Raw genomic sequence first — 25,133 nt, forward strand, 5'->3', positions numbered from 1 at the left:
AAAGCATCAGAAAGTGTCATCCATGTTATCTATGACAAGCCTAGATCTGTCTTAAAAAAAAAAAAAAAGGTACTACAAACAAGATTCATTACATGATCGTTGCTATGGTTACAAATGGCACTAACAAAAGGAATAGCCGGGTCAAGGTTAGACAGGAATTCTCACAATCTTCCTATAACTCTTAGAAATCTAAAATTATCTCAAAATAAAAACAATAACAACAACAAAATAGGACAATCTTTCAGCTTTTTATTTGTGTTTGCTTAAGCAAAATAAACTGAAAAGGGTATTGTGTCCAAATTTAGAGCATTGCATAATCTCCCTGAATTTCCCACGTGGAGGCAACAAACAACTTGTCTATCTCAAAGATGACAAGGACTCAATCAACCAAGTTGTCAAAATTATTCTGAAACAATAGGATCACATACACACCTTTAATCCCAGCACCTGGGATGCAGAGGCAGAGGCAGCCTGGTCTACACAGTGAGTTCTAGGCCACCCAGAGCTACACAGTAAGGCTGAAATTAGTGACATGGCCAGCACCAACCTGCACCGGTGCCAGGCAGCTCCAAGTGCTGTGACTCCAGGAACAAAGTCTTAAGCCCCCTTCTGGCATAGCCAGACACCCAAATCACATACACATAAATGAAAACTTAAGAGTCCTCAACAAAAAAACCTAAGTATTTGAGGAAGGTTTCAAGTAAAATGAAGGTGGGTGGCTCCTGAGGAATGACACCTGAGGTTAGCCTCTGACCTCAGTATATATGTGCACCTGCGAACACATGAGCATACACATGAACACAAAACAAATACACCTTAATGAAAAAGGTACAACAGAAAAACTAATAAAATTTACATCCAACAAAAAAGAGAAACTTTTTTTTAAAGAGCGGTAGGGAAGGTTGATTATCAGGTGCAAAAGGACAGCGCAAGGCGTTCTACTCTCACGCCTCTGAGCACAGCCCAGGGGGCACAGTTTCTCCTGGCACCAGCAAAACACTGGGTATGCCTGACACTATAGTTCAAGGGTAATGTGCTTGTCTAGATGCCAAACCTTTGGGCTCCTTTCCCAGCAATATCAATTACCAAAAGCAAAGCACCACCCAGGAGGATACTTTAGTATGTAGGATGCTAGGGATCAGGATAAGAACCATCCTTTCTGCTGATGGTGCACTCCTTTAATCCCAGCACTCTGGAAGCAGAAGCAGGTGGATCTCTGTGAGTTTAAGGCCAGCCTAGTCTATAGAGTGAGTTCTAGGACAGCCATGGCTACACAGAGATACACTGTTGCAAAACACACACACAAAAAGAATATTCTTTCCATAGATTCTCCTTCTGTCACTTATGAAGAAATCTTCTGGTTTTTAAAAGGAAGTCTAGACTAGAAGCCCAGCCCTTAACAAAATGCCACTGCAATAAAATAAAACATGGCCTTCTGGTCCCACTGTCAATAAATTGCAGAGGCATATTCTCTCAAGTTAATTTTATTAACAAAAAGTGCAAGCTGTTTAGAAAAAAGTAAACTATGAATCACAGCATTCAGCAAGCCATCAGCCATGGGGAGTAGACGAGAATCACTAAAACAGGAGAAAGCGCTCTCGCATACATACAAGCCATACTTCTCAACAATCTCTTGGCGAACTGTAAGTGTAACTTTCACAAACATATAATAGCTCAAACAACTTGGAAGCACAGTGGCAAAGTTTGGCAATCATTTGGGGGTAATTAGGAATGAGAGAAAGTCTTACACACGGTTTCATGTTGATCAAGATTGCAATATGCATAAATCTTTAAATGCACTCACTGAAATCAATATCCAACCAATGGAAATCGTTTAAAAATATCAGTTACACTACAGTAGTGTTTCAGGAAGCAGAAAAGATGAAAAAAATTTCAAGTGACCTTACATGTGTTCACAGAACCTTCCACCAACCAATGACTTAACTCACGTAAATGAAACCTGTAAAGGCTGCACAACTGAATGAAGATGTACCATTGACCAGTATGCTAGCACTTGAACAAGTGAGAAAAATAAATAAAATTTAGGCTATCATCGTATTTCAAAGAGAAGGGTCAGTCTAGTGTTGCTATAGTTACTCAGGGGAAGTGTCTACTGTTCATAAGCAACTTTTCTGTCCACTCTTATACAGGCCCTCATGAAACTACAAACTAATGAAAACTTAAATATGGCCATCTAAATCATGTGTCGAGCCTAAGACAAAAGAGCACAGGAGCTGAACGAATCACAGAGCCATGCACTGCCTCTGGGTGCTTTCTGGCACTTAGTTGGCTCTCAGTACTGGAGACAAGCTGCCTTTGTTAATGCGCTAATGCTAAATTGACTGAGCACTACACTGTTAGTTCACTACATTAGAAGGAACCCTTCCCCTGCTTAATCTTCTCCCATGTGCTACTACTGTTTTGTACTAGAATTGTGCTCCTTCTAACAGTTTCAAAGTTACTCTTTCAAGTAGAGATGACCAACAAATGAAACTAAACCTGATTATCTAACTGCTGACAATTTTGAGCACCAACTTCCAACAAATTTCAGGGCCCAGGTAGCTTGTAACTCGGTTCTCATGTCTGGCAATTACCTGCCACCGCCTTCATCAGTACTGAAGTGGAGATTTTCAGGGTCGATTTGTTCACCATCAGGAAAACTGGAATGTGAATCTAAGAAAAGAATTAAATGGGGGGGGGGGGAGAGCAAATGTCAGAAGGCATGTTTTCTTTGCTCAGTCTTTACATGACCTTACCAAAAGTTTTTCTGATAAAGATGTGTAAGGTGCGGAACAAGCCTGTCTTCAGAGAATGTACGAACACCCACAATTAGAAGAGGAATGCCACAATTCCACTGCATCCTCTGGGACACTGTCCAAGGAACAAAGATGGTGGCATTCTCCAGCTGAGTCCACACACAATAAACTGCCTACATAGTAATCACAGGACAGTGCCACCAGCACTCTGAGCTGCCTCAAACCTGGACACTTCTGTAGAACACAGAGAATTACTGAAGATGCCACAGTAGTACAAAGCACCAAATACTTGTCACTGTACTGAGAAGGGAACCACAACTAGGAGTAAGCAACCCTGTGTGCTTATGCTTTTATACTGTATCTGTTTCGTTCAGTCTGTGCAGCAGAAATCCCATCAAAACACAGAAATTTAAGCTGTCCTAAAATAGAAAGAACCAGGAAAATGGCTCAGTGGGTATAAACTCCTGCTGTTTGCCTGACAACCTTAGCTAAATCCTGACAACCTTAGCTAAATCCTTAGAAATGGATTTGATGAGACACATCTGTAATCGCAGCATTCCTATGGTAAGATGGGGGCAGAAACAAGAGTCACCCAGATTCACGAGGCCACCTAGTCTGGAGTGCAGAGTGTAATGGCACAGTCAAGGAAGACTGCCACAAAGCAAAGTGGAAGGAGAGAACTGATTCCCCGAAAGTGGTCTTCTGATTTCCATATACTCGCTGACATGCACAAAAGCTTTTTAAAAAGATCAGTTTTCTCTGTATAGCCCTGGTTGTCTTGGAACTTGCTCTGCAGATCGAGTTGGTCTTGAACTCAAGAGATCTGCCTACCTCTAAATCCCTGCTGGGATTAGAATCATGCACTACCACTTCTGGCACAAATAATTTGGGGGCGGGGTGTAGGGTTTCAAGACAGAGTTTTTCTGTATAGCCTGGGATGTCCTAGACCTAGTCTGTAGATCAGAATGGCCTTGAACTCAGAGATCCACCTGTCCCTGCTTTCTGAGTGCTGGGATTAAAGGTGTGTGCCACTATCACCCAACACAAATAACTTTTTTAAAGGAAAAAATACAGATTTCTCTTGTTCAGTTTTTTTACTAAGAATTCTTTTCTAGAGGGAATAGGAAGGAATAAAAACTGACTCCAGAATTTATATGCATGCATAAGAAATAAAAGGATTTTAAAAGTTACAGTATGCTAGAAAACAGAAAAAGTTCTGAAGAGAGGGGGAAAATATAAAACAAAAACTAAAAGTCCCATATACACAAAACTTGTGCAGAGGATGGGAAACACTTCCTATCACAGGATGCAGATTAACTATTTAGGTGCTAGAGCCCGCCCACTGTCCCTGCTGAAAAGTCTTTGTTTTGAAGTATCCTCGGCCACAGCTACACAACACCAGGGTGCAGGCTTTTCCACGCAGGAAGTGGCACTCAAGCGGCTAACTGGCCAAACATAACCTGACAACTTCCTCAGTACTTACCATATCGTTTACCACAGAACGTTCTCTCACAAATGACAGTAAGTTTTTAAAAAGGAAAAGCAGCAGAGCAGAGTGAGCAGAAGCAGCAGCAGAGGCACAGAGAGCAGCAGCAGCGATGCTCTTAGGAACCTGTGTAAAATGACAACATGCTGCACCTTCGTCTGGGGGCGGGGCCAGGAACGGGCCGTTGAAGGACCCCAGGCTGGTGTGCTCCTCCCGCTCCTCAGTCTCCGTGTCACAGTCGACGTCGCTGTCGCTACTCAGTCCTGGAGGCAGGAAGAAGAGAACACGGCTGATAAGAATCTACAGTTCCTGAAAGGAAAAGGAGGAAAAGGAAAGCTGGCGAGGACTGAGCTGAGCCCCTACTGATTGATTCTACGCCGCTGCAGTCCCACACACCAAAGACACAAACACAGTAGCCACACGCGCTTCAATGCTCTGCGGTTTTCACTTTTACTTTTCTCTTCAATTGAAACCGTGTGCCCTGATAGTGAGAAAACATTTCCACATTAAACGTTTCCTTAGCAAGTTGTAAAGACAAAACAACAAAACCCCAAAATAGGCACTTTTTCGGTCTGGTTTATTATAAGGATTAATAATTTCCAGCCAAAAAATTCACAAATACAGACATACACAATAGAAATGCATAAAAATCCCAAGAACTCCAGCAATAGATGGTTTCAGATCTATCGTGTCTCTCATGTGTGTGTAAAATCAATTTCGACTTTAGATACTCATATATTTTTCATTCACACATAGTAATTACACACAAGGTGAGTGTGTCACTTAAATGCCTGTTTATAATATGTAACGATCAGGATAGTTGACATATCTGCCATCTTAACGGTTTATCATTTACCTATGTGGGGAACATACAAATCCTTTGTACTAGCTATTATAAATTATATATTAATCATAGTTGGCCAGTTATCCTACTGAACTTTGGAGCACTAAGTTATCCCGCTGTTCAACTGTTTCTTTACGCCTATTAACTACCCTCACTTCATTCTCCACACCCACTCCCCCACTCAGCCTTCTCACAATTTCTGGTAGCCACCATTTTATTTATTTATTTATTTGGTTTCTCTGTGGCTTTGGAGCCTGTCCTGGAACTAGCTCTTGTAGATCAGGCTGGTCTCAAACTCACAGAGATCCACCTGCCTCTGCCTCCCGAGTGTTGGGATTTAAGGTGTGTGCCACCACTGCCCGGCTGGTAGTCACTATTTTATTGTTCACTTCAAGATCAACTTTTTAACTTCCACATATAAGTGAGAAAATGTGTTATTTTTTTCTTTTTGTGCCTACTTTAATAAAACAAAACTCTCCAGTTCAATCTATCCTGCAAATGATGTGATTTCATTTGTTTTTAAAGCTGAATACTGTTCCATTGTTTATGGTTTCCCTGTTATATATGGAATACACTTTGTGTACCACCAAGCAGTGGTAGTGCAGGCCTTTAATCCAAGCACTCAGGCCGAAAAGGAACGCAGATCTCTGAGTCCGAAGTCAGCCTGGTCTAATAATTGAGTTCCAGGACTGCCAAGACAACACAGAGAAATTCTGTCTAGGAAAAATAAAACACACACACACACACACACACACACAAAACCAAAAAACATTTTGTCCCTTCTGTAGCATACCCTGAGCCTTCAGTTTGTGTTACACAGGTTAACAATTAGGACTGTGCCCCAAGTCTGCCCTCTGCACCTTGACCAGTCATGGCTTTCTATACTGGTCTCTGCTGCAGGAAAAAGTTTGATAAGGCTAGTTAAGAATTCCACCCATCTCTTTGATGAGTAAAGGTAGAAAGAGCTACATGAATCTTCGGGTAAGGATAAACATGGAGAATGCAGTTAGGAAAGTGGCAGTAGGCCTCTAGGGCCCAAGCATGAATTCCCCCTAGTAAGAAGGCCTTAAGGCCAATCAGACAGCTGTTGGTTACCCCCAAGATATTAAGTGCCACTACTGCACCTGCTCACTGCTGTGGTTTGTAGGTCTTACAGCTGGGCAGGGCTATCCACTATTTCTCTCCCCAGGCAGCGCCTTCTGGTGGGATAGAGCTAGTCTTCAGGGAGCAGGCTTCCAAGTCAGACCAGCTCCATTCCTCCAAGCCTTCTTTCTGAAGTGTGTAGCTTGCACTTTTTTGTGTGTGTATTTGTATTTGTGTGTGTACATGTGCATGTGAATTCTGAGAATCAAACTCGGGTCATCAGGCTTGGCAGCAAATGTCCTTACCCGCTGGGTCATCTCACTAGCCCCCAAAATTAAAATTCTCTTTGAAAGAACACACACACACACACACACACACACAAGCTGGATGGTGGTGGCAAATGCCTTTAATCCCAGCACTCGGAAGGCAGAAGCAGTCAGATATTTGTGGGTTCAGGCCTAGCCTGATCTACAAAGTCACAGAGAAACCCTGTCTCAAAAAACCAAAGTCTGTCCATAGATATAAGAATAATAAGCCGGGCAATGGTGGCGCACGCCTTTAATCCCAGCACTTGGGAGGTAGAGGCAGGCGGATCTCTGTGAGTTCGAGACCAGCCTGGTCTACAGAGCTAGTTCCAGGACAGGCTCCAAAAGCCACAGAGAAACCCTGTCTCGAAAAACCAAAAAAAAAAAAAAAAAAAAAAAAAAGAATAATGAGGGTCTGTAGATGATGGAAGGAGAGAACCAATTCCCTCAAGCAGACCCCCTAGGTTGATTTCTCTAACTGCCACCTGGGAACCATTGGTACTTCACACATAATACACTCCAACAAGCATAACTTTAAAAATTAAAAAAGATCAAGAAATTTTGTATTTATGCCATGCTCATTAAGAGAAGAAAATTGTTAAAGTAAGGTCTAAGTGCCGTGTTTCAGTCAGTAGTGTCTCCAGAGGCTTACACATAATTGAGCACATGTCCTTGTGGCACAATTAAGCATCCTTTGGGTGTATACCCAAAAGTGGTATTACTGGGTCTTGAGGAAGGTTGTTTCCTAATTTTTTGAGAAATCGCCACACTGACATCCAAGGGGGTTGTACCAGCTTGCATTCCCACCAGCAATGCAGAAGTGTTCCCTTTCCCCACAACCTCTCCAGCATAAGTTGTCATCAGTGTTTTTGATCTTGGCCATTCTTACAAGTGTAAGATGGAATCTCAGAGTTGTTTTGTTTGCATTTCTCTGATGACTAAGGATATTGAGCATTTCCTTAAGTGTCTTTCAACCATTTTAGAGTCCTCTGTTGAGAGTTCTCTGTTTAGGTATGTACTTCCATTTTTTTTTAATTGGATTATGTGTTCTTTTGGTGTCCAATTTCTTGAGTTCTTTGTATATTTTGGAGATCAGACCTCTGTCTGATGTGGAGTTAGTGAGGGTCTTTTCCCATTCTATAGGCTCTTGTTTTATCTTATTGACTGTGTCCTTTGTTTTACAGAAGCTTTTCTGTTTCAGGAGGTTCCATTTATTGTTTCTCTCAGTGTCTGTGCTGCTGGGGTTCTATTTAGGAAGTGGTTCCCTGTGCCAATGTGTTCATGTGTACTTCCCAGTTTTGTTTTGTTTTTATTTTTTTGAGACAAGGTTTCTCTGTAGCTTTGGAGCCTATACTGGAACTAGCTCTTATAGACCAGGCTGGCCTTGAACTCACAGAGATCCACCTGCCTCTGCCTCCTGAGTGTTGGGATTAAAGGCGTGTGCCACCATTGCCTGGCTGTTTTTGGTTTTCAAGACAGTTTCCCTGTGTAGCCCTGGCTGTCCTAGAACTTGCTACGTAGACCAGGCTGGCCTCAAACTCACAGAGACCTTCTTGCCTCTGCCTCCTTAGTGCTAGGATTAAGGGTGTGTGTCACTACTGCCCTTTTCATAAAGAACACATACACATGCAACATTTTTGCTCCAAAGAGAGGAATATACAAGTATTCTGGTTTTGAGTTTGTTTTGAGACGCTCACAGTTTTATTCCATAGTGCAGTTTGGCCTAACGCTAACAGCAGCTCAGTCTTACCACAAACTGAGGTCATCCCCTTGCTTCATTTCCCAAGTACTAAGATGACGGCCTTGAGCCACAGTGCCCAGCTAGAATACATTATTTTACCAGACCCTAACTCCATCTGTGGAGCAGCACTCCCACCTTGTGGCTCCTCATGGAACTGGGTCCTAAAAAGACAAGCTGTTTCTCCAAATTGCAGCTCTCCACCTGACTTTTTAGTACTTGTTCCTCACTGATGGTGCTTAGGAAACACTATTAACTAGAAGATCTTTCAGAAACACTCCGATGAGAAGGAAATCTGTAGTTATAACAAATTCTGAAATGATCTATGTCAGCCGCTGAAGCTGGCTGGGGACACACACACCTTAACAATATCAGATGCTTGAAATTCATGGAGAGGCAGGCAAATTTTTTTTATCTACTAATAATTTACAGCTACCCTTCTCCCTTCCTTCTAAAGCTGTGGTTCTCAACGGCTGGTGCCCTTTAATATAGTTCCTCATGCTGTGGTGACTCCAACCACAGAAGCATTCTGTTGTTATAAAGCAATCTTGCTACTGTTATGAATTATAAGTATCTGCTATGTGACCCTATAGGGTTCATGACCCGCAGGTTGAAGACCACCGTTCTAAAGGATAGTGGTTCTACAGCACTTCACACTGTTTGTGAGTCCTCCCTCGTCTGCATGGAGTGGGACCAAGTGGCTGGACTCTGCAATTTTCCTTAGAGGTTGAGTAGTAAGGACTTACTTACTTACTGCTTTGAGAAAAGCTTCCCTTGTTGACAGAGACACAGAGAATACACAACCCTCCCACGAATTCCAGGATGTGATTCAGAGTTCTTACCAAAACTGCAACTGAACTGTCACCCTCAGAAAAGCTAAGCCAATTCACCGAGACTTCTAATTAAGAGATGACATAGGAGGAAAAAAAAGTACAGGCTCACACCTGTAATCCCAGCATCAAGTACAGGCTCACACCTGTAATGCTAGCATCAAGTACAGGCTCACACCTGTAATCCCAACATCAAGTACAGGCTCACACCTGTAATCCCAGCATCAAGTACAGGCTCACACCTGTAATCCCAGCATCAAGTACAGGCTCACAGCGGTAATGCTAGCATCAAGTACAGGCTCACACCTGTAATCCCAGCATCAAGTACAGGCTCACACCTGTAATCCCAGCATCAAGTACAGGCTCACACCTGTAATCCCAGCATCAAGTACAGGCTCACACCTGTAATCCCAGCATCAAGTACAGGCTCACACCTGTAACGCTAGCATCAAGTACAGGCTCACACCCGTAATCCCAGCATCAAGTACAGGCTCACACCTGTAATGCTAGCATCAAGTACAGGCTCACACCTGTAATCCCAGCATCAAGTACAGGCTCACACCTGTAATGCTAGCATCAAGTACAGGCTCACACCTGTAACGCTAGCATCAAGTACAGGCTCACACCTGTAATCCCAGCATCAAGTACAGGCTCACACCTGTAACGCTAGCATCAAGTACAGGCTCACACCTGTAATCCCAGCATCAAGTACAGGCTCACACCTGTAATCCCAGCATCAAGTACAGGCTCACACCTGTAATCCCAGCATCAAGTACAGACTCACACCTGTAACGCTAGCATCAAGCAGCTGGGAAGGCAGAAAGTACCGTTAAAAGTTCACAGTCATTCTGGGCTATACAGACAGAAAACCACTCTCAAAATGGGGGAGTGGAAGGCAGCTGCTAGAACGCAGCTGTACTGTCATAGCAAATCGGAAGCTAGCCTGGGCTACAAAAAACACACCGAACATCTAAATTTTCAAATCCTGAAACCACCCTATCACAGTTATATGTGTCTCACTTGAACTTCTAGAGTGTTACTTTCATTACTGCTTGACTAAGTTGCTTGAGGTTTTGGTTTTTTGTTTTGTTTTGTTTGTTTGTTTTTCAAGACAGGGTTTCTCTGTGTAGCTCTGGCTGTGCTGAAATTCACTCTGTAGACCAGGTACTGGCCTCAAACTCAGAGATTTGCCTGCCTCTGCCTCCAAGTGCTTTATTTTTTTCTTTTTTCTTTTTGATAGTTCATCTTAATTACCCTAAAGGTGATCAGCAATAGCAAGCCATCACAAGTTGCAGGGGTTTTTTTTGTTAGCTAATCTGCTAGCAATGTTTTTAACAGCTGTGCCAAAGCTTTCCCCATGGAATGGGTATTATGAGTATCCTGGACTAAATGAGAGATCTATGCTGCTTTAGCAGATCTCAGTCCCCAAACCAGGCAGTGCTGGTGCAATTTTAATACCAGCATTCAAGAGGCAGAGGCAGGGAGATCTCTGTGAGTTCGAGGCCAGCCTGGTCTACAAGAGCTAGTTCCAGGACAGGCTCCAAAGCTACAGAGAAACCCTGTCTTGAAAAACAAACAAAAAACCCAACAACAAACAAACAAACAAACAAAAAGCCCAGAATGGTCCCCTAGGCTCATATGTTTGAATACTTGGTTCCCAATTGGTGGAACTGTTTGGGAACTGATGAGGACATGTGGGCTTTAGCATGCTGGAGGAGGTGTCACTGGGTTAAGCTTTGAGGTTTCAAAAGTACCATTCCCAGTGGGATCTTTGCCTCTTGATTGTGGATGAAGATGTAAGCTCTCGCTTCTTCCTGCTGCTCTTCTGAAGAGGCGAGCAGGTTTTTGCCCCCCCCTCCCCTTTCACCCTTCTTTCCATAAAACTCCACACTCAAGCTCTATCTGCACAGGGTATCTGTCTCCCGCCCAAGGTCCTCACCCACCAAGGTCCCAACTTGCGCAGTAATCATAACATGTATGTAGAAGAATGAAAACAGATCCATATCTATCAGCATGCACAAAACTCAGTTCAAATGGATCAAAGACCAACATAAAGTCAGCCACACCGAACCTTATAGAAGAGAAAGTGGGAAGTACACTTTAAGACACCGGCACAGAAGACCATTTCCCAGTAGCACAGACACTGAGAAAAACAATTAATAAACGGACCTCCTAAAACTGAAAAGCTTCTGTAAAGCAAAAAACATGGTCAACAAGACAAAATGACAGCTTACAGAATGGGAAAAGATATTCACTAACCCCACATCAGACAGAGGTCTGATCTCCAAAATATACAAAGAACTCAAGAAATTGGTCATCAAAAGAACAAATAATCCAATAGAAAAATGGAATACAGGCCTAAACAGAGAACTCTCAACAGAGGAATCTAAAATGGCTAAAAGACACTTTTAAATCTTCAACAACCTTAGTCAACAGAGAAATGCAAATCAAAACAACTCTGAGATTCCATCTTACACTTGTAAGAATGGCCAAGATCAAAAACACTGATGACAACTTATGCTGGAGAGGTTGTGGGGGAAAAGGGAACACTCCTGTATTGCTGGTGGGAATGCAAGCTGGTACAACCCCTTTGGATGTCAGTGTGGAGATTTCTCAGAAAATTAGGAAACAACCTTCCTCAAGACCCAGTAATATCACTTGTGGGTATACACCCAAAGGATGCTTAATTATGCCACAAGGACATGTGCTCAACTATGTCCACAGACGGATTGTTTGTCATAACCAGAACCTGGAAACAACTTAAATGCCCATCAACCGAAAAATGGATGAGGAAAACATGGCACATTTACACAATGGAGTACTACACAGCAGAAAAAAATAACGACATTGAATTTTTCAGGAAAATGGGCGGAGCTAAAAAAATCATATTGAGTGAGGTATCCCAGACCCAGAAAGACAAATATCATATGTACTCACTCATAAGTGGTTTTTAGATATAAAGCAAAGAAAACCAGCTTACAAATCACAATCCCAGAGAACCTAGACAACAATGAGGACCCTAAGAGAGACATACATGGATCTAATCTACATGGGAAGTAGAAAAAGAAAAGATCTCCTGAGTAAATTGGGAGCATGGAGACCATGGGAGAGGGTTGAAGAGGGGAGGGGAGAGGCAGGGAGAGGAGCAGAAAAAAATGTAGAACTCAATAAAATCAATTTAAAAAAATAAAAAAAAAGAAAACCAGAAAAAGGGAGAAACCCCAAAATGCCATCATACACCAGCTCCCTACAGGACAGCCAGAAGTAACACATCTAGCTAGTACCTGTGTATTTGCTTTAAATAACAATTCATCAATGACTGAAATTCAAATGAAGAGGAAAGTTACGGTTTCACTGGGAGAAATCAAAGTACTTTTGAAAGTTGTTATTCTTTTCTGCTAACCTATAAAAGCAAGGGAAATGAACATAGTATTGTTTTAAGTAACTTCTATTGTTAAAATAATCAAATATCTTATTTGTTATCAGATAGACAACTTTGGAAGAAATATTAAAACTATAACCGAGTCAGGTGGTGGTGGTGCACGCCTTTAATCCCAACACTTGAGAGGCAGAGACAGGCAGATCTTCGTGAGTTTGAGGCCAGACTAGTCTACAAGAGCTAGTTCTAGGACAGCCAGGGCTGTTAAACAGAGAAACCATGTCTCTAAAAACAAACAACAACAACAACAAATTATATATATATATATACTGAAATAAGTTTTCAGAGTTGAAGTAGATTGTTATAGGGGACTTTATAACAGTTAAAGTGATAAATTCCTCCATAAGAGCAAAGGAAGACTGGAGAATGATGCGGTGGTTAAGAGTGAGTGCTGCCATTACAGAGCAACTAAGTTCAGTTCCCAGCATCCACATCAGGCAGATCAGCCTGCTAACTTCAGCCCTAGTGGAACCTAATGCTGGTGGCCTCCATGGGCACTACTGGCACACATGTGCGCATACCCACACATAGATACATTACATACACATGATGCAAAATAAAAACAGCAATATACAGACAATAATCAAACCTGACCTCAAACAAAAGATTAACAGCATTCTAATAAGCCGTGTCTGCACTTAAGGTCATGCTCAACTTCCTTAGCGATCAGGGAAATGCAAATCAAGACAACTTTAAGATACCATCTTACACCTGTCAGAATGGCTAAAATAAAAAACACCAATGATAGCCTTTGCTGGAGAGGTTGTGGAGAAAGGGGTACACTCATCCATTGCTGGTGGGAATGCAAACTTGTGCAACCACTTTGGAAAGCAGTGTGGCGGTTTCTCAGGAAATTCGGGATCAACCTACCCCTGGACCCAGCAATACCACTCTTGGGAATATACCCAAGAGAGGCCTTATCATACAACAAAAGTATATGCTCTACTATGTTCATAGCAGCATTGTTTGTAATAGCCAGAACCTGGAAACAACCTAGATGCCCTTCAATGGAAGAATGGATGAAGAAAGTATGGAATATATACATATTAGAGTACTACTCAGCAGTAAAAAACAAGGACTTCTTGAATTTTGCATACAAATGGATGGAAATAGAAAACACTATCCTGAGTGAGGTAAGCCAGACCCAAAAAGAGGAACATGGGATGTACTCACTCATATTTGGTTTCTAGCCATAAACCAAGGACATTGAGCCTATAACTAGTGATCCTAGAGAAGCTAAATAAGGAGAACCCAAAGAAAAACATATAGGCATCCTCCTGAATATTAACCTTCAGCAAGCGATGAAAGGAGACAGAGACAGAAAGCCACATTAGAGCACAGGACTGAAATCTCAAGGTCCAAATCAGGAGCAGGAGGAGAGAAGAGTACGAGCATGGAACTCAGGACCGCGAGGGGTGCACCCACACACTGAGACAATGGGGATGTTCTATCGGGAACTCACCAAGGCCAGCTGGCCTGGGTCTGAAAAAACCTGGGATAAAACCTGACTCTCTGAACATAGCGGACAATGAGGACTACTAAGAACTCAAGAACAATGGCAGTGGGTTTTTGATCCTACTGCACATACTGGCTTTGTGGGAGCCTAGGCAGTTTGGATGCTCACCTTACTAGACCTGGATGGAGGTGGGTGGTCCTTGGACTTCCCACTGGGCAGGGAACCCTGATAGCTCTATGGGCTGACAAGGGAGGGGAACTTGATTGGGGGAGGGGGAGGGAAATGGGAGGAGGTGGCGGGGAAGAGACAGAAATCTTTAATAAATAAATAAACGGAAAAAAAGATAGAACAAGAAAAAAAAAGATTTTTAGCTTCATTTATGTGTATGTGTCTACATGAGCATAAGCCATGCATACGTAGGTGTCCCTTGAGGCCAGGAGAGCCCATATGACCTCCTCAAGCTGCAGTTTCAGATAGTTGTAGCCACCAGACATTGATTCCGGGAACCAAACTCGAGTCCCCGGGAAAGGGAGTAAGTGCTGTTAATGACTTCATCCCCAAATCAGCTGTTTAGGGGGCACATGTTTCTTATAATACTATGGGTCGTTAGTCAAAATTCATTGATTGGCATGTAGGTGTCCATTTTTTAAGCAGAAAACTATCTGCAGTTCTGTAGTTTTTGCCCTGTAAATAATTTGACTGATAAGGTATGTTCTCTGTCCCCCTTCTCCCTTCCTTCCTTTTCATTGTTGTTTTTATCTTTTTTCTTCTATTTTTGTCCACTTTATTTTTTATTTATTATTTATTTTCTTTTTTTTATATTTATTGAGCTCTACATTTTTCTCTGCTCCCCTCCCTCCTTCAGCCCTCCCACAAGGTCCCCATGCTCCCAATTTACTCTGGACTTCTTGTCTTTTTCTACTTTCTACTTCCCATGTGGATTAGATCTATGTAAGTCTTTCTTAGTGTCCGCATTTTTGTCTAAGTTCTCTGGGATTGTGGTTTGTAGGCTGGCTTTCTTTGCTTTATGTTTAAAAACCACCTATGAGTGAGTACACGTGATAATTGTCTTTCTGGGTCTGGGTTACCTCACTCAAAATAATGTTTTCCAGCTCCATCCATTTTCCTGCAAAATTCAAGATGTCATTATTTTTTTGTCTGCTGTGTAGTACTCCGTCGTGTAAATGTACCACATTTTTCTTATCCATTCTTCAATTGAGGGGCATTTAGGTTGTTTCCAGGTTCTGGCTATGAACACAGTTGAGCACATGTCCTTGTGGCATGATTGAGCATCCTTTGGATATATACCCAAAAGTGGTATTACTAGGTCTTGAGGAAGGTTGTTTCCTAATTTTCTGAGAAATCTCCACACTGACATCCAAAGGGGTTGTACCAGCTTGCATTCCCAACCAGGATTGCAGGAGTGTTCCCTTTTCCCCACAACCTCTCCAGCATAAGTTGTCATCAGTGTTTTTGATCTTGCCATTCTTTTTTATTCAGTATCCTGCTTACAGGCCAGACGAGGGCACCAGACCCCATCACAGATGGTTATGAGCCACCACATGGTTGCTGAAAATTGAACTCAGGACCTCTGGAAGAGCAGTCAGTGCTCTTAACCGCTGAGCCATCTCCCCAGCCCCATCTTGGCCATTCTTACAGGTGTAAGTTGGAACCTCAGAGTTGTTTTGATTTGCATTTCTCTGATGACTAAGGATATTGAGCATTTCCTTAAGTGTCTTTCAGCCATTTTAGATTCCTCTGTTGAGAGTTCTCTGTTTAGGTCTGTAGTCCATTTTTTTATTGGATTATGTGTTCTTTTGGTGTCCAATTTCTTGAGTTCTTTGTATATTTTGGAGATCAGACCTCTGTCTGATGTGGGGTTATTGAAGATCTTTTCCCATTCTGTAGGCTGTCGTTTTGTCTTGTTAACCATGCCCTTTGCTTTACAGAAGCTTTTCAGTTTCAGGAGGTCCCATTTATTAATTGTTTCTTTCAGTGTCTGTGCTGCTGGGGTTATATTTAGGAAGTGGTCTCCTGTGCCAATGCGTTCAAGTGTACTTCCCACTTTCTCTTCTGTAAGGTTCAGTGTGGCTGGCTTTATGTTGAGGTCTTTGATCCTTTTGGACTTGAGTTTTGTGCATGGTGATAGATATGGATCTATTTTCATTCTTCTACATGTTGATATCCAGTTATGCCAGCACCACTTGTTAATAAATATGCTTTCTTTTTTTCCATTTGATATTTTTAGTTTCTTTGTCAAAATGGTTTTTTTTTCTCTTTTGAGACAGGGTTTCTACACAGCCCTGGAGCTTCTCGTGATCTGGAGACCAAGCTGGCCTCAGGCCCAGAGAGATCTACCTGCCTCTGCTTCCCAAAAGACTCTGCAGCCCTAGCTAGAATAAAACTTGATATGTAGACCTGGCTGGCCTATACCTCAAAAAGATGTGGTCACTCCTGACTCCCCGTGTTGGTATTACTGACATGTACCACCACCATGCCTGGCCCCAAACACATCCTTTTATGCAGTAACTTACACATTCTTGCTATTCTCTGTTCCCGGTATGCAATGTCCTTGTAAGTCACAAAAAGTGGCAAATGAATTTGGGGTTCAAACATGTCTGTTAGATTTCTGTGCCATTTTTACTAACCAGTCACTTCCTACTATTATACCACTGAGAGCTTGGTGTCTCCAGCTCAATGATCTTTCTGACTGTTCTCATTCATTCCTCACCTTCCTCAGGGGCAGCTGATGCTCCTTCAGGTAGTGTGGGCTGTAACTTCCCATCTTCAGAATGACTTTCCAAATCTGCCACCTGCATTCCTTCCAGGCGACCTCCTTTTGCATTAGCCCTCAAAGAGTGAAAAAACAACATGATATTTTCAAATGTCTAATAAGTGACATAATAATCTATATTTTCTTTTCTTCCTTTTTATTTGTATATAATACTAAATTTCCATTTTTAAAAAATTTCATTTAAGATTCAGAATAAAAGGTTATGAAATGGCAAATTAACAAATCCTATTTATGACAATGTATGGATAGTTCTGCAAAATGTTATCAGTAGGGGACAAAGACAAGATATACAAGACCTCTCTACTATTTCTTAAAATGGTTTGTCAATCAGTAATTATCCTTTAGAATAGATATAAACACAAGTTCTCACGACTGTTGAGAGACAGAGAAGCATTCGTGAGTAAGAAATCAAGGTGCACTACAGGTAAAGACTGTCACAGTTGCTCAATATGCATAGAGCAGAGAAGGCACAACATACATGAAGAGCTGAGAGGAGCAGGACTGGAGTGAGGGCAGGGGCAGAAACAAGAGGACATTTTCACTGGAACTATGTTATCATCATTATTATTATTATTTTGTCTTATTAATACAAATATAGCAAGGAGGAAGAAAAGACACAAGCAGGTGAGCATCCATATGAAGCAGGCTGACACTATTCCTAACTAGCTCACTGTGGTGGTTTGAATGCTTCATCTCCAGTTAGTGGAACAGTTTGGGAAGGATCAGGAGCAAGTGTGTCCTTGATGAAGAAGGTTTAAAAGCTGACACCAGGCCCAGTTTCTGTCTCTCTCACTTGCAGCCTGAGAATCTAATTTAAGCTCTCAACTCCTGCTCCAGCACCATACCTGTCTGTGTCCCACAATGATGATCTTGGACTAACCTTCTAAAACTGTAAACAAACTCTCAATTAAATGCTTCCATTTAATTTTAATTTTATTTTATTGGTTTTTCGAGACAGGGTTTCTCGGTAGCTTTTGGAGCCTGTCCTGGAACTAGTTCTTGTAGACTAGGCTGGTTTCAAACTCACAGATATCCGCCTGCCTCTGCCTCCCAAGTGCTGGGATTAAAGGCGTGCGCCATCGCCGCCCAGCATGCTTTTATTTTATAAGATTTGCCTTGGTCATGGTGTCTCTTCACAGCAATAAAGCAGTAATTAAGACACTCACCTTCTACTTTAATGCCTTTTTTTCCCTTCCCTTTTTGAGAAAGCAGAGAATTTCAACAGGGATGCTTATAGCCAGCATGGGTAAGGGTTTGTTTGTTAAGAGTATAGGTACCTTACCACTGTAAGACTTTCTTCAATGTCAACTACAAACTATTTTTAAACTTGAAGGGGTGAGGGACAGGCATGTCTCCCTTTCATGACAAGGTGTTGATGGGCCCAATCTTGTTAGAAAGTCCAGCTGCTATAAAAGAACTTTGAACTTTTACACAAAATTTTATGTTCCACACATATGTATATGTGTGTGTATATATATGAATATAACACATAATTGTTATAACTAAATGATACAGAATCTCTACAATAAATTAAAATATGAATGAAAGCTAAGGCTCAGTGTTTGAAATCGCTGGCTACCAGAAGACCCGGTTTGATTCCTAGTATCCATACAGCAGCTTACAGACGTCTGTGGCTCTAGTACCAGGAATACAACACTCTCTTCTGGCCTCCATGGGCACCAGACATACACGCAGACAAAATGTCCACACATCAAAAAATTTTAAAGTAAAATAAATAAAAAAGAAAATTAGTTGTATCTTTAACTTGAAAGAAATGTATATACCAGGCTAGGTGATAGGGAAGTTAAGTTTCCTGGTTGCCTGCCACGTCCGCCTCGACCAGCAAGGAAGACGCAACACCGGAGCTCTTCTTGCAGGCAGTTTATTCAGGACCTTTTTCACAGCAAGCTTTCTCCTTCTCTCTCTCTTTCTCTCTCTCCCCGGGAAAACCTCTCCCAGCCCTTAAAAAGGCACAGGCCGCCAACCCCGGATTGCCAGGTGGGCACTGCCCATAGGTCCAGGCATATGCAAGCAGCTGACAATCATTGCGTGATAATAGCATGAATCAGGCCTTAGCCATAATAGAAGTTGATTATCATAGAGAGCACTTGCTTTCGGGATCGCGGAGGGTGGAAGCCAGTGCCATCAGGTGCGGCTCCACGCAGCTCTCTACAGTTGCCCCTCCATTAAAAGCCTCCTCCCCACCCCTAATAATGAGAACTGAACCATGGCTACAGCAATGTACATGCTAAGATATGCTATACCAAGGAGGTGACTCTCCAGGCAATTTTGAAGATTTTATTTTGAGTCAAGTTCTTGCAGCCGGGCGATGATGGCGCACGCCTTTAATCCCAGCACTCGGGAGACAGAGGCAGTCGGATCTCTGTGAGTTCGAGACCAGCCTGGTCTACAGAGCTAGTTCCAGGACAGGCTCCAAAGCCACAGAGAAACCCTGTCTCGAAAAACCAAAAAAAAAAAAAAAAAAAAAAAAAAAAAAAAAAAAAAAAGATCTTGCTAGGTTGCCCACAGAGGCTCCCAACTTTCAATCCTGTGGCCTTCTGTCTCCTCAGCAGCTGTGACACAAGAGTTTGTACCATGCCAGGCTCTCTAGTGACTTTCTTTTCTACTGTTGAACCTTGAGTTACAAACAAAATTAAGCCTCCATCTGTCCTTCTGGATTTGGTAATCAGCCAACATAAGATGATGGTCTTTCTATAAAGACCCTTCCAAAGTTTCATCAGAAAACTATTCCATTATCTAAATTAGAAAGATACTTAATGTTTATGTGACAGCAGAGGAACACTGAGGGCTCAACTAACACATGCACAGTCAATACATTCTTTATACACTCAATACTTGACATGATGGGCTCTGAATAAACATAAACATGTTGATCACCATTTATCATATCTTAAAATTCTAACTAGCATTTTAGAGGATGATTTCAAAACATAGAAAAAGAATGAGATAAAAGCGGTGCTTTTAAAACAGTTAATTAAGCCAGGCATGTGGCTCATGCCTGTAATCACAGCACTAGAGAGACTAAGGCAAAAGGATTAAGAGCTGAAAGCTATCCTGGGTTATATGAGACCCAGTCTCAAATCAAACAAACAAAAATAACAGTAATCATCAATACAATTACTGGAAATACTTTACTGCACACAAATAAGTGACACACTTTTTTTTAATACCCATGGCCCCTGGAAGAATGCATGGCAGACTAAAATGCAAGGCATCATGTAAAGCTGAAACACACATACATCTCAGGTTAGCCTGCTGTGAGCAAAAAAGAGCCCTAAGCTAGCTGTGGTGGCTCACTTCCATAAAACAGTACTCATGAAGCTGAGGCAGGAGGACTGCTGTCATTCTGCAGGGGTTGGGGGAAGGGTAGAAAGAAGAGAGTGACAGAATGACATCATTTTTAAAAAGGATGACATTTTAATGCAATATATAAACTTCCTGCACACCTCAAACACTAGCAAAATAGAAATAATTTTGTTCATTATAGACTTGAAGTTCTAAACAACGAAAGAGTGTTATTTACCCCAAGGCGACCATTTTCCTTCTTTTCTCAACAGTAGGTAAGCCATTGAAAACTGCAACCACCACAGCATCAGAATCCAAAGCTTTGCATTGTCGGTCTTCACTTTTGGGGAGAATATCCCCAATGATGCCATGTGTCAGGGCTCGGGGAGAGTTGTGTCTGTTCCCAGACTGAGAGCTTCCCGGGGAGCCTTCAGGAAAGGAGAAGACAGTGAACATGAAAGCCTCTAGGTGTAGAAAATTACTTTATGTGCATAATTTTTGTAATTTTGAAAATTTTAAATGTGGGGCTGGAGAGATGGCTCAGTAGTTAGGAGTACTAGCTGCTCTTCCAGAGGACCCAGGTTCAGTTCTTAGCACCGACATGGCAGCTCACAACTGTCTGTAACTCCTGTTGCAAAGGATTCAACGCCCTCATACAGGCAAACAGTGTGCATGAAAAAGAAATTTAAAAAAATTTTTTAATATAAGTGTAGTTTTGCCTGCATGTATGACTGTGTATCATGTGTGCCTGTGTTAATAGAGGCCAGAAGAGGGCATCAGATCCCCTGGAAGTAGAGCTACAGATAGTTGTGAGTCACCATGTGGGTGTTGGTAATCAAATCCAGGACCTCTGCATGAACAAAAAAGTGCTCTAAACCATAAGCCATTTATATTTCCAGCCTACTATATGTACATTTTAAACTAGGTTAAAACTTCAAAAAATGAAAAAGCCATCCCAATCTTTTTGACTAGTTACTTAAATATTAACAAGTGCAAAATATATAGTTAAATACTGTTCTGATTTGAGATCAAGAAACTTCAAATACTAGAGCCCAGGGACCAAGTCAGCAATTCCAGAACTAGGGTGGCTAAGAAAGGAAAATCATGAGTTAAAACATAAAAATAAGACAAAAGAAAAAAAATAAACTCGAAAAGAAAACAAATAAAAGGTCCCACAAAATCAGAAGTTCAGCTATACTTTTAGCATCTTTGGTGCCTTTCAAGGATAAAGCTACAATTTCCAAGCATGTGCCCAGCAAAATTATATTACGAATTCTATATTTACCTTCAGACAAAGCCTGGCAGTCTCCCTTTGAACGGCTGCTTTCTCCAGAGTCCATAGCTCTTCGGAGTGATAGACTGCCTGCTATGGCCCGAGCTGACTTGGGTGAATTCTTCTTATTTGTGGCTACAAAAACATTTAAAAGCATTTCTGAATATGATAAAATATCACATAACTCACTATATAGTCAGAGAAATGTCTAATCCTCATCACATGTGGATGGTTTTTGACTACAATGTCCAAAACAATAGGGCACTCTGTGGTCCTGACAGTTTACTTAGCATTCTGCGACAAAAATATTTCTATTTTGTTTCTTGTCAAACAGAATTTTTTTTTTTTTTGGTTTTTTGGTTTTTTGGTTTTTCAAGACAGAGTTTCTCTGTGGCTTTGGAGCCTGTCCTGGAACTAGCTCTGTAGACCAGGCTGGTCTCGAACTCACAGAGATCCTCTTGCCTCTGCCTCCCGAGTGCTGGGATTAAAGGCATGCGCCACCACCACCTGGCTCAAACAGAATCTTAATTAACTATGACCTCATTTTGAAAAAGTTGTATCAATTAAGACAATGAAGTGTAAACAAAAATATAACCCTTTAATGCAGTGGTTCTCAACCTTCATAACGCTACAACCCTTTAATACTGTTCCTCATGCTGTGATGACCCCCAACAATAAAATTATTTTGTTGCTACTTTATAACTTTAATTTTGCTACTGTTATGAATTGTATTGTAAATATCTAATATGCAGACTATCTGTTATGCAACCCCTAAAGCAGTAATGCCCACAAGTTGAGAACCGCTGCTCTAATCTAAGCAATTGGAAACTGTGCTTGATTCGATCAAAAAGTAATCAATGCTGAATCTGAAACAGATCATAAGTATAATACTTCAAAATATTTGTGACCAAATCAAAAACTGTGACAAAAGCAGTAATGATAACAAAATGTAGAGCCTAAAATAACCAGGAGAGGGCGAGGTAGGGAGGAGACACAGCATGGGACAGTAACGTCACCACCACCACAGCAAGGACTAATCAGTTGTGCAGGCACACTCAAGAAATCACCAAAATAATAAATAATAAAATGATGACAAGAAGCAGAAAGACTGTGAATTCAGAGCCAGCCTGGGTTATGTGAGATCCGTCTCAAAAAACCAAACCAAAGGGGCTTGAGAGACAGCTCTGTGGCTAAAAGCACTGACTGTTCTTTCAGAGGACCTGGGTTCAATTCCTATCACCCACACAGGAGCTCACAACTGTCTATAACTCCAGTTTTTGGGGATCTGAAAAGGGTACCTTCACACCAATGCACATAAAATAAATTTAAATAAATTATATATATAAAAACTGAAAAGCACAGGAGATTTATTGACAACAGGGTTAGCACATCTGGCTTTGTTCTAAAGAATATGATTTAAAAAAAATCACAAAATTTTAAAATAAACTTTTTAAAAAGACTTTTTATTTATTCATTTCCTTATTGTGTATACAGTGCTCTGCCTGCATTATCACTGCAGAAGGCACCAGACCTCATTACAGATGGTTGTGAGACACCATGTGATTGCTGGGAATTGAACTCAAGACCTCTGGAAGTGCTCTTATCCTCTCCAGCCCCTCAAAATAAACTTTAAAAAACTATTCCTATCAAAAACAACACACACCAAAGACTATACAACTCAGTGAACTCCTATACAGTGGAGCTTCACATTTGATTTTATGCTTTTAGCACTGAATATATTTTATGCACTTATCTACCACTAAAACCAAAAATCTATGACAGAATTAGAACTTTTAAAAAATTAGCTTAACCAAAAAAACAAAAACAAACAAACAAACAAAAAATTGGATGGGTATTGGTGGCACACATCTTTAATCCCAGGACTCAGGAGGCAGACCAGGCAGATCTCTGTGTGGTCTACAAAGCGAGTCGCAGGACAGCTAGGGCACAGAGAAACCCTGTCTTGAAAAACAAAACAAAACAAAATAGCTTTATATCCTTTTTAAAGACCTGTGATGTTTTCACTTGCAAGTTTTTTTTTATAACAAAGTTTATAAAATAAAACAGAAACCTATCTCTTTTACAGTATGAAAAAGGACTAAGTACTTGGAAACACTTAAAAGACTCACATATCAAAAACTGTCACACATTATAAAAAGAAAATAAATGAATGACATTTATGACATGAATGACAGCTTTGTGTTCAGACGGAGACAGTATTGCTGAAGTCACACTTCTAAAATTAATCTACAGACTTAACACAATCTATGTAGAAATGCCTTTTAAATTATTGTTTATCTAGGGTCTGGAAAGATGGCTAGGCTGATAAGGGACCTTGGCCAACTCCGAGAGATCTAGAACAGCAAAAGTAACCCCGAAAGGAAGACTCCCTCTCAGACCCACTGCCAGGGACAACTCCTGAGCCTTAGGCTTCCAGCCCACCATGAGTGGATCCACAGCTGGGGAGTCAGGACTAAGTGGGCAAGGCAGCACTTCTCTGACAGCTCTGGGGCTTCGCATCAACGCAAACCTCTCAAAGAGCTCTATGCTGCCTCACACACAAGAAACACAGAGCAAGGGAGCTGAAAGGAGTAGGGCTGCACAGTGAGTCCCAAGCCAGCCTTGTTTAAAGAGTGAGATCCAGTCTCAAACAGAGGTGGGTGGTTGAGGGGTGAACGCAGGAACAAGGTGCAGTTACAACTAGAATGTACAATTTCCACATTCAACATTGCTGTGCCCCTCCCCCACCGCCACCAGAAAAAGATTTCACAAAAAAAAAAAAAGGACAAAACAACTGGGTGGTACCAGCATATGGACAGATATCTATCAAAACTGAGAATCCAGAAACAATTTATACTTTGATGTTAACAAGGATGCCAAGACAACTCAATGGTAACAGAAAGAGGTGTGGTTCTCCTTCTTCCTCCAGGATTGTAGGTCTGCGAGGAGGGAGCCAAAGTAGGAACGGGGTTGGGATGGCTGGAACATACAATGGTGACAGCCCTGGGGAGATGACTTCAGGGAGTAAGGAGCCTGGGGACAAGCCCTAGTCTACATTAAGTGGAATGACTCTACCCTAAGGTTTCGTGGCAGTAGGGGAATGGCAAAGCGCCTAGTACAAGTCTTAGTTACCGTATGTGCAGTGGGGGAAAGCTGCTAGCAGGAAATGGTCGCTAGAGATAAATCAACTCTACTTCTAAGTGTGCACTCAAAATAAAAAACATATTGTCTACATGGTAATTTATAATACATGTTCATAGTACATTATGCTACATCAGTGATTATAGTCAAGAAGCGCAAACGCGCTATCAACTGTTAGCGGATAAACAGTATGTGGTACAGCTATATAACAAAATACAAATTATTATTAACTCATAACATGTACAAACCTTGAAAGTATATGTGAAATGGAAAAACACACACATAAAAGACCTCATTTGGACTGACATCATGGTATATAACTGAAATCCCTAAACTGGGTAAGCTGAGGCAGAAAGATCAATCAGGAGTTTCATGCCAGCCTGGGCTACACAACAAAAGTCTATCTTGAATATAAATGAAAAACAGAATTCTATTTCTACATTAATTGGGAAGACTAGTTTAAAAAAAACAACAGAAAATGGTACGTGCTGTGAACATGTGGAGAACTGGAACCTGTGCTCTGCTGAAAGTGTAGCTAAGGAAAATATCACAGAAGCTCCACACCTGGCCCCAAAAGCTAAGGACAGGATAATCCAGCAATGTCAATCAGAGTTTAAAAGGGGGTTCAAAAGAAAAATATCTATGTTTAGAGAAGAAAGTGTCCAAAGGATGAATGAATGGA

The 25,133-nt window shown here is 41.4% G+C and overlaps 1 protein-coding gene across 5 annotated transcripts in view; it reads right to left on the minus strand.

Moving 5' to 3' along the window:
- The window catches only part of Trim37 (tripartite motif containing 37), a 121,040-nt gene that overhangs the window by 30,351 nt on the left and 65,556 nt on the right, over window positions 1–25,133 (minus strand). For 4 of the 5 annotated variants that reach the window (XM_041664500.1, XM_041664499.1, XM_041664502.1 and 1 more), the window contains exons 20-24: window positions 21,323–21,445; window positions 20,276–20,465; window positions 16,669–16,787; window positions 4,395–4,505; window positions 2,595–2,673 (exon numbers count right to left, since the gene is read on the minus strand). In XM_041664500.1, coding sequence (XP_041520434.1) covers window positions 2,595–2,673; window positions 4,395–4,505; window positions 16,669–16,787; window positions 20,276–20,465; window positions 21,323–21,445 — 622 coding nt within the window. Of the gene's footprint in view, window positions 1–1,482; window positions 2,674–4,394; window positions 4,506–16,668; window positions 16,788–20,275; window positions 20,466–21,322; window positions 21,446–25,133 lie in introns of those variants that run through there. The other variant, XM_041664504.1, reaches the window with a different exon arrangement.

This window comes from Microtus oregoni, unplaced genomic scaffold (assembly GCF_018167655.1).
Source record: "Microtus oregoni isolate MIOR12 unplaced genomic scaffold, Mior012 000015F_ref0000493, whole genome shotgun sequence".
Lineage (NCBI taxonomy): Eukaryota > Metazoa > Chordata > Mammalia > Rodentia > Cricetidae > Microtus > Microtus oregoni.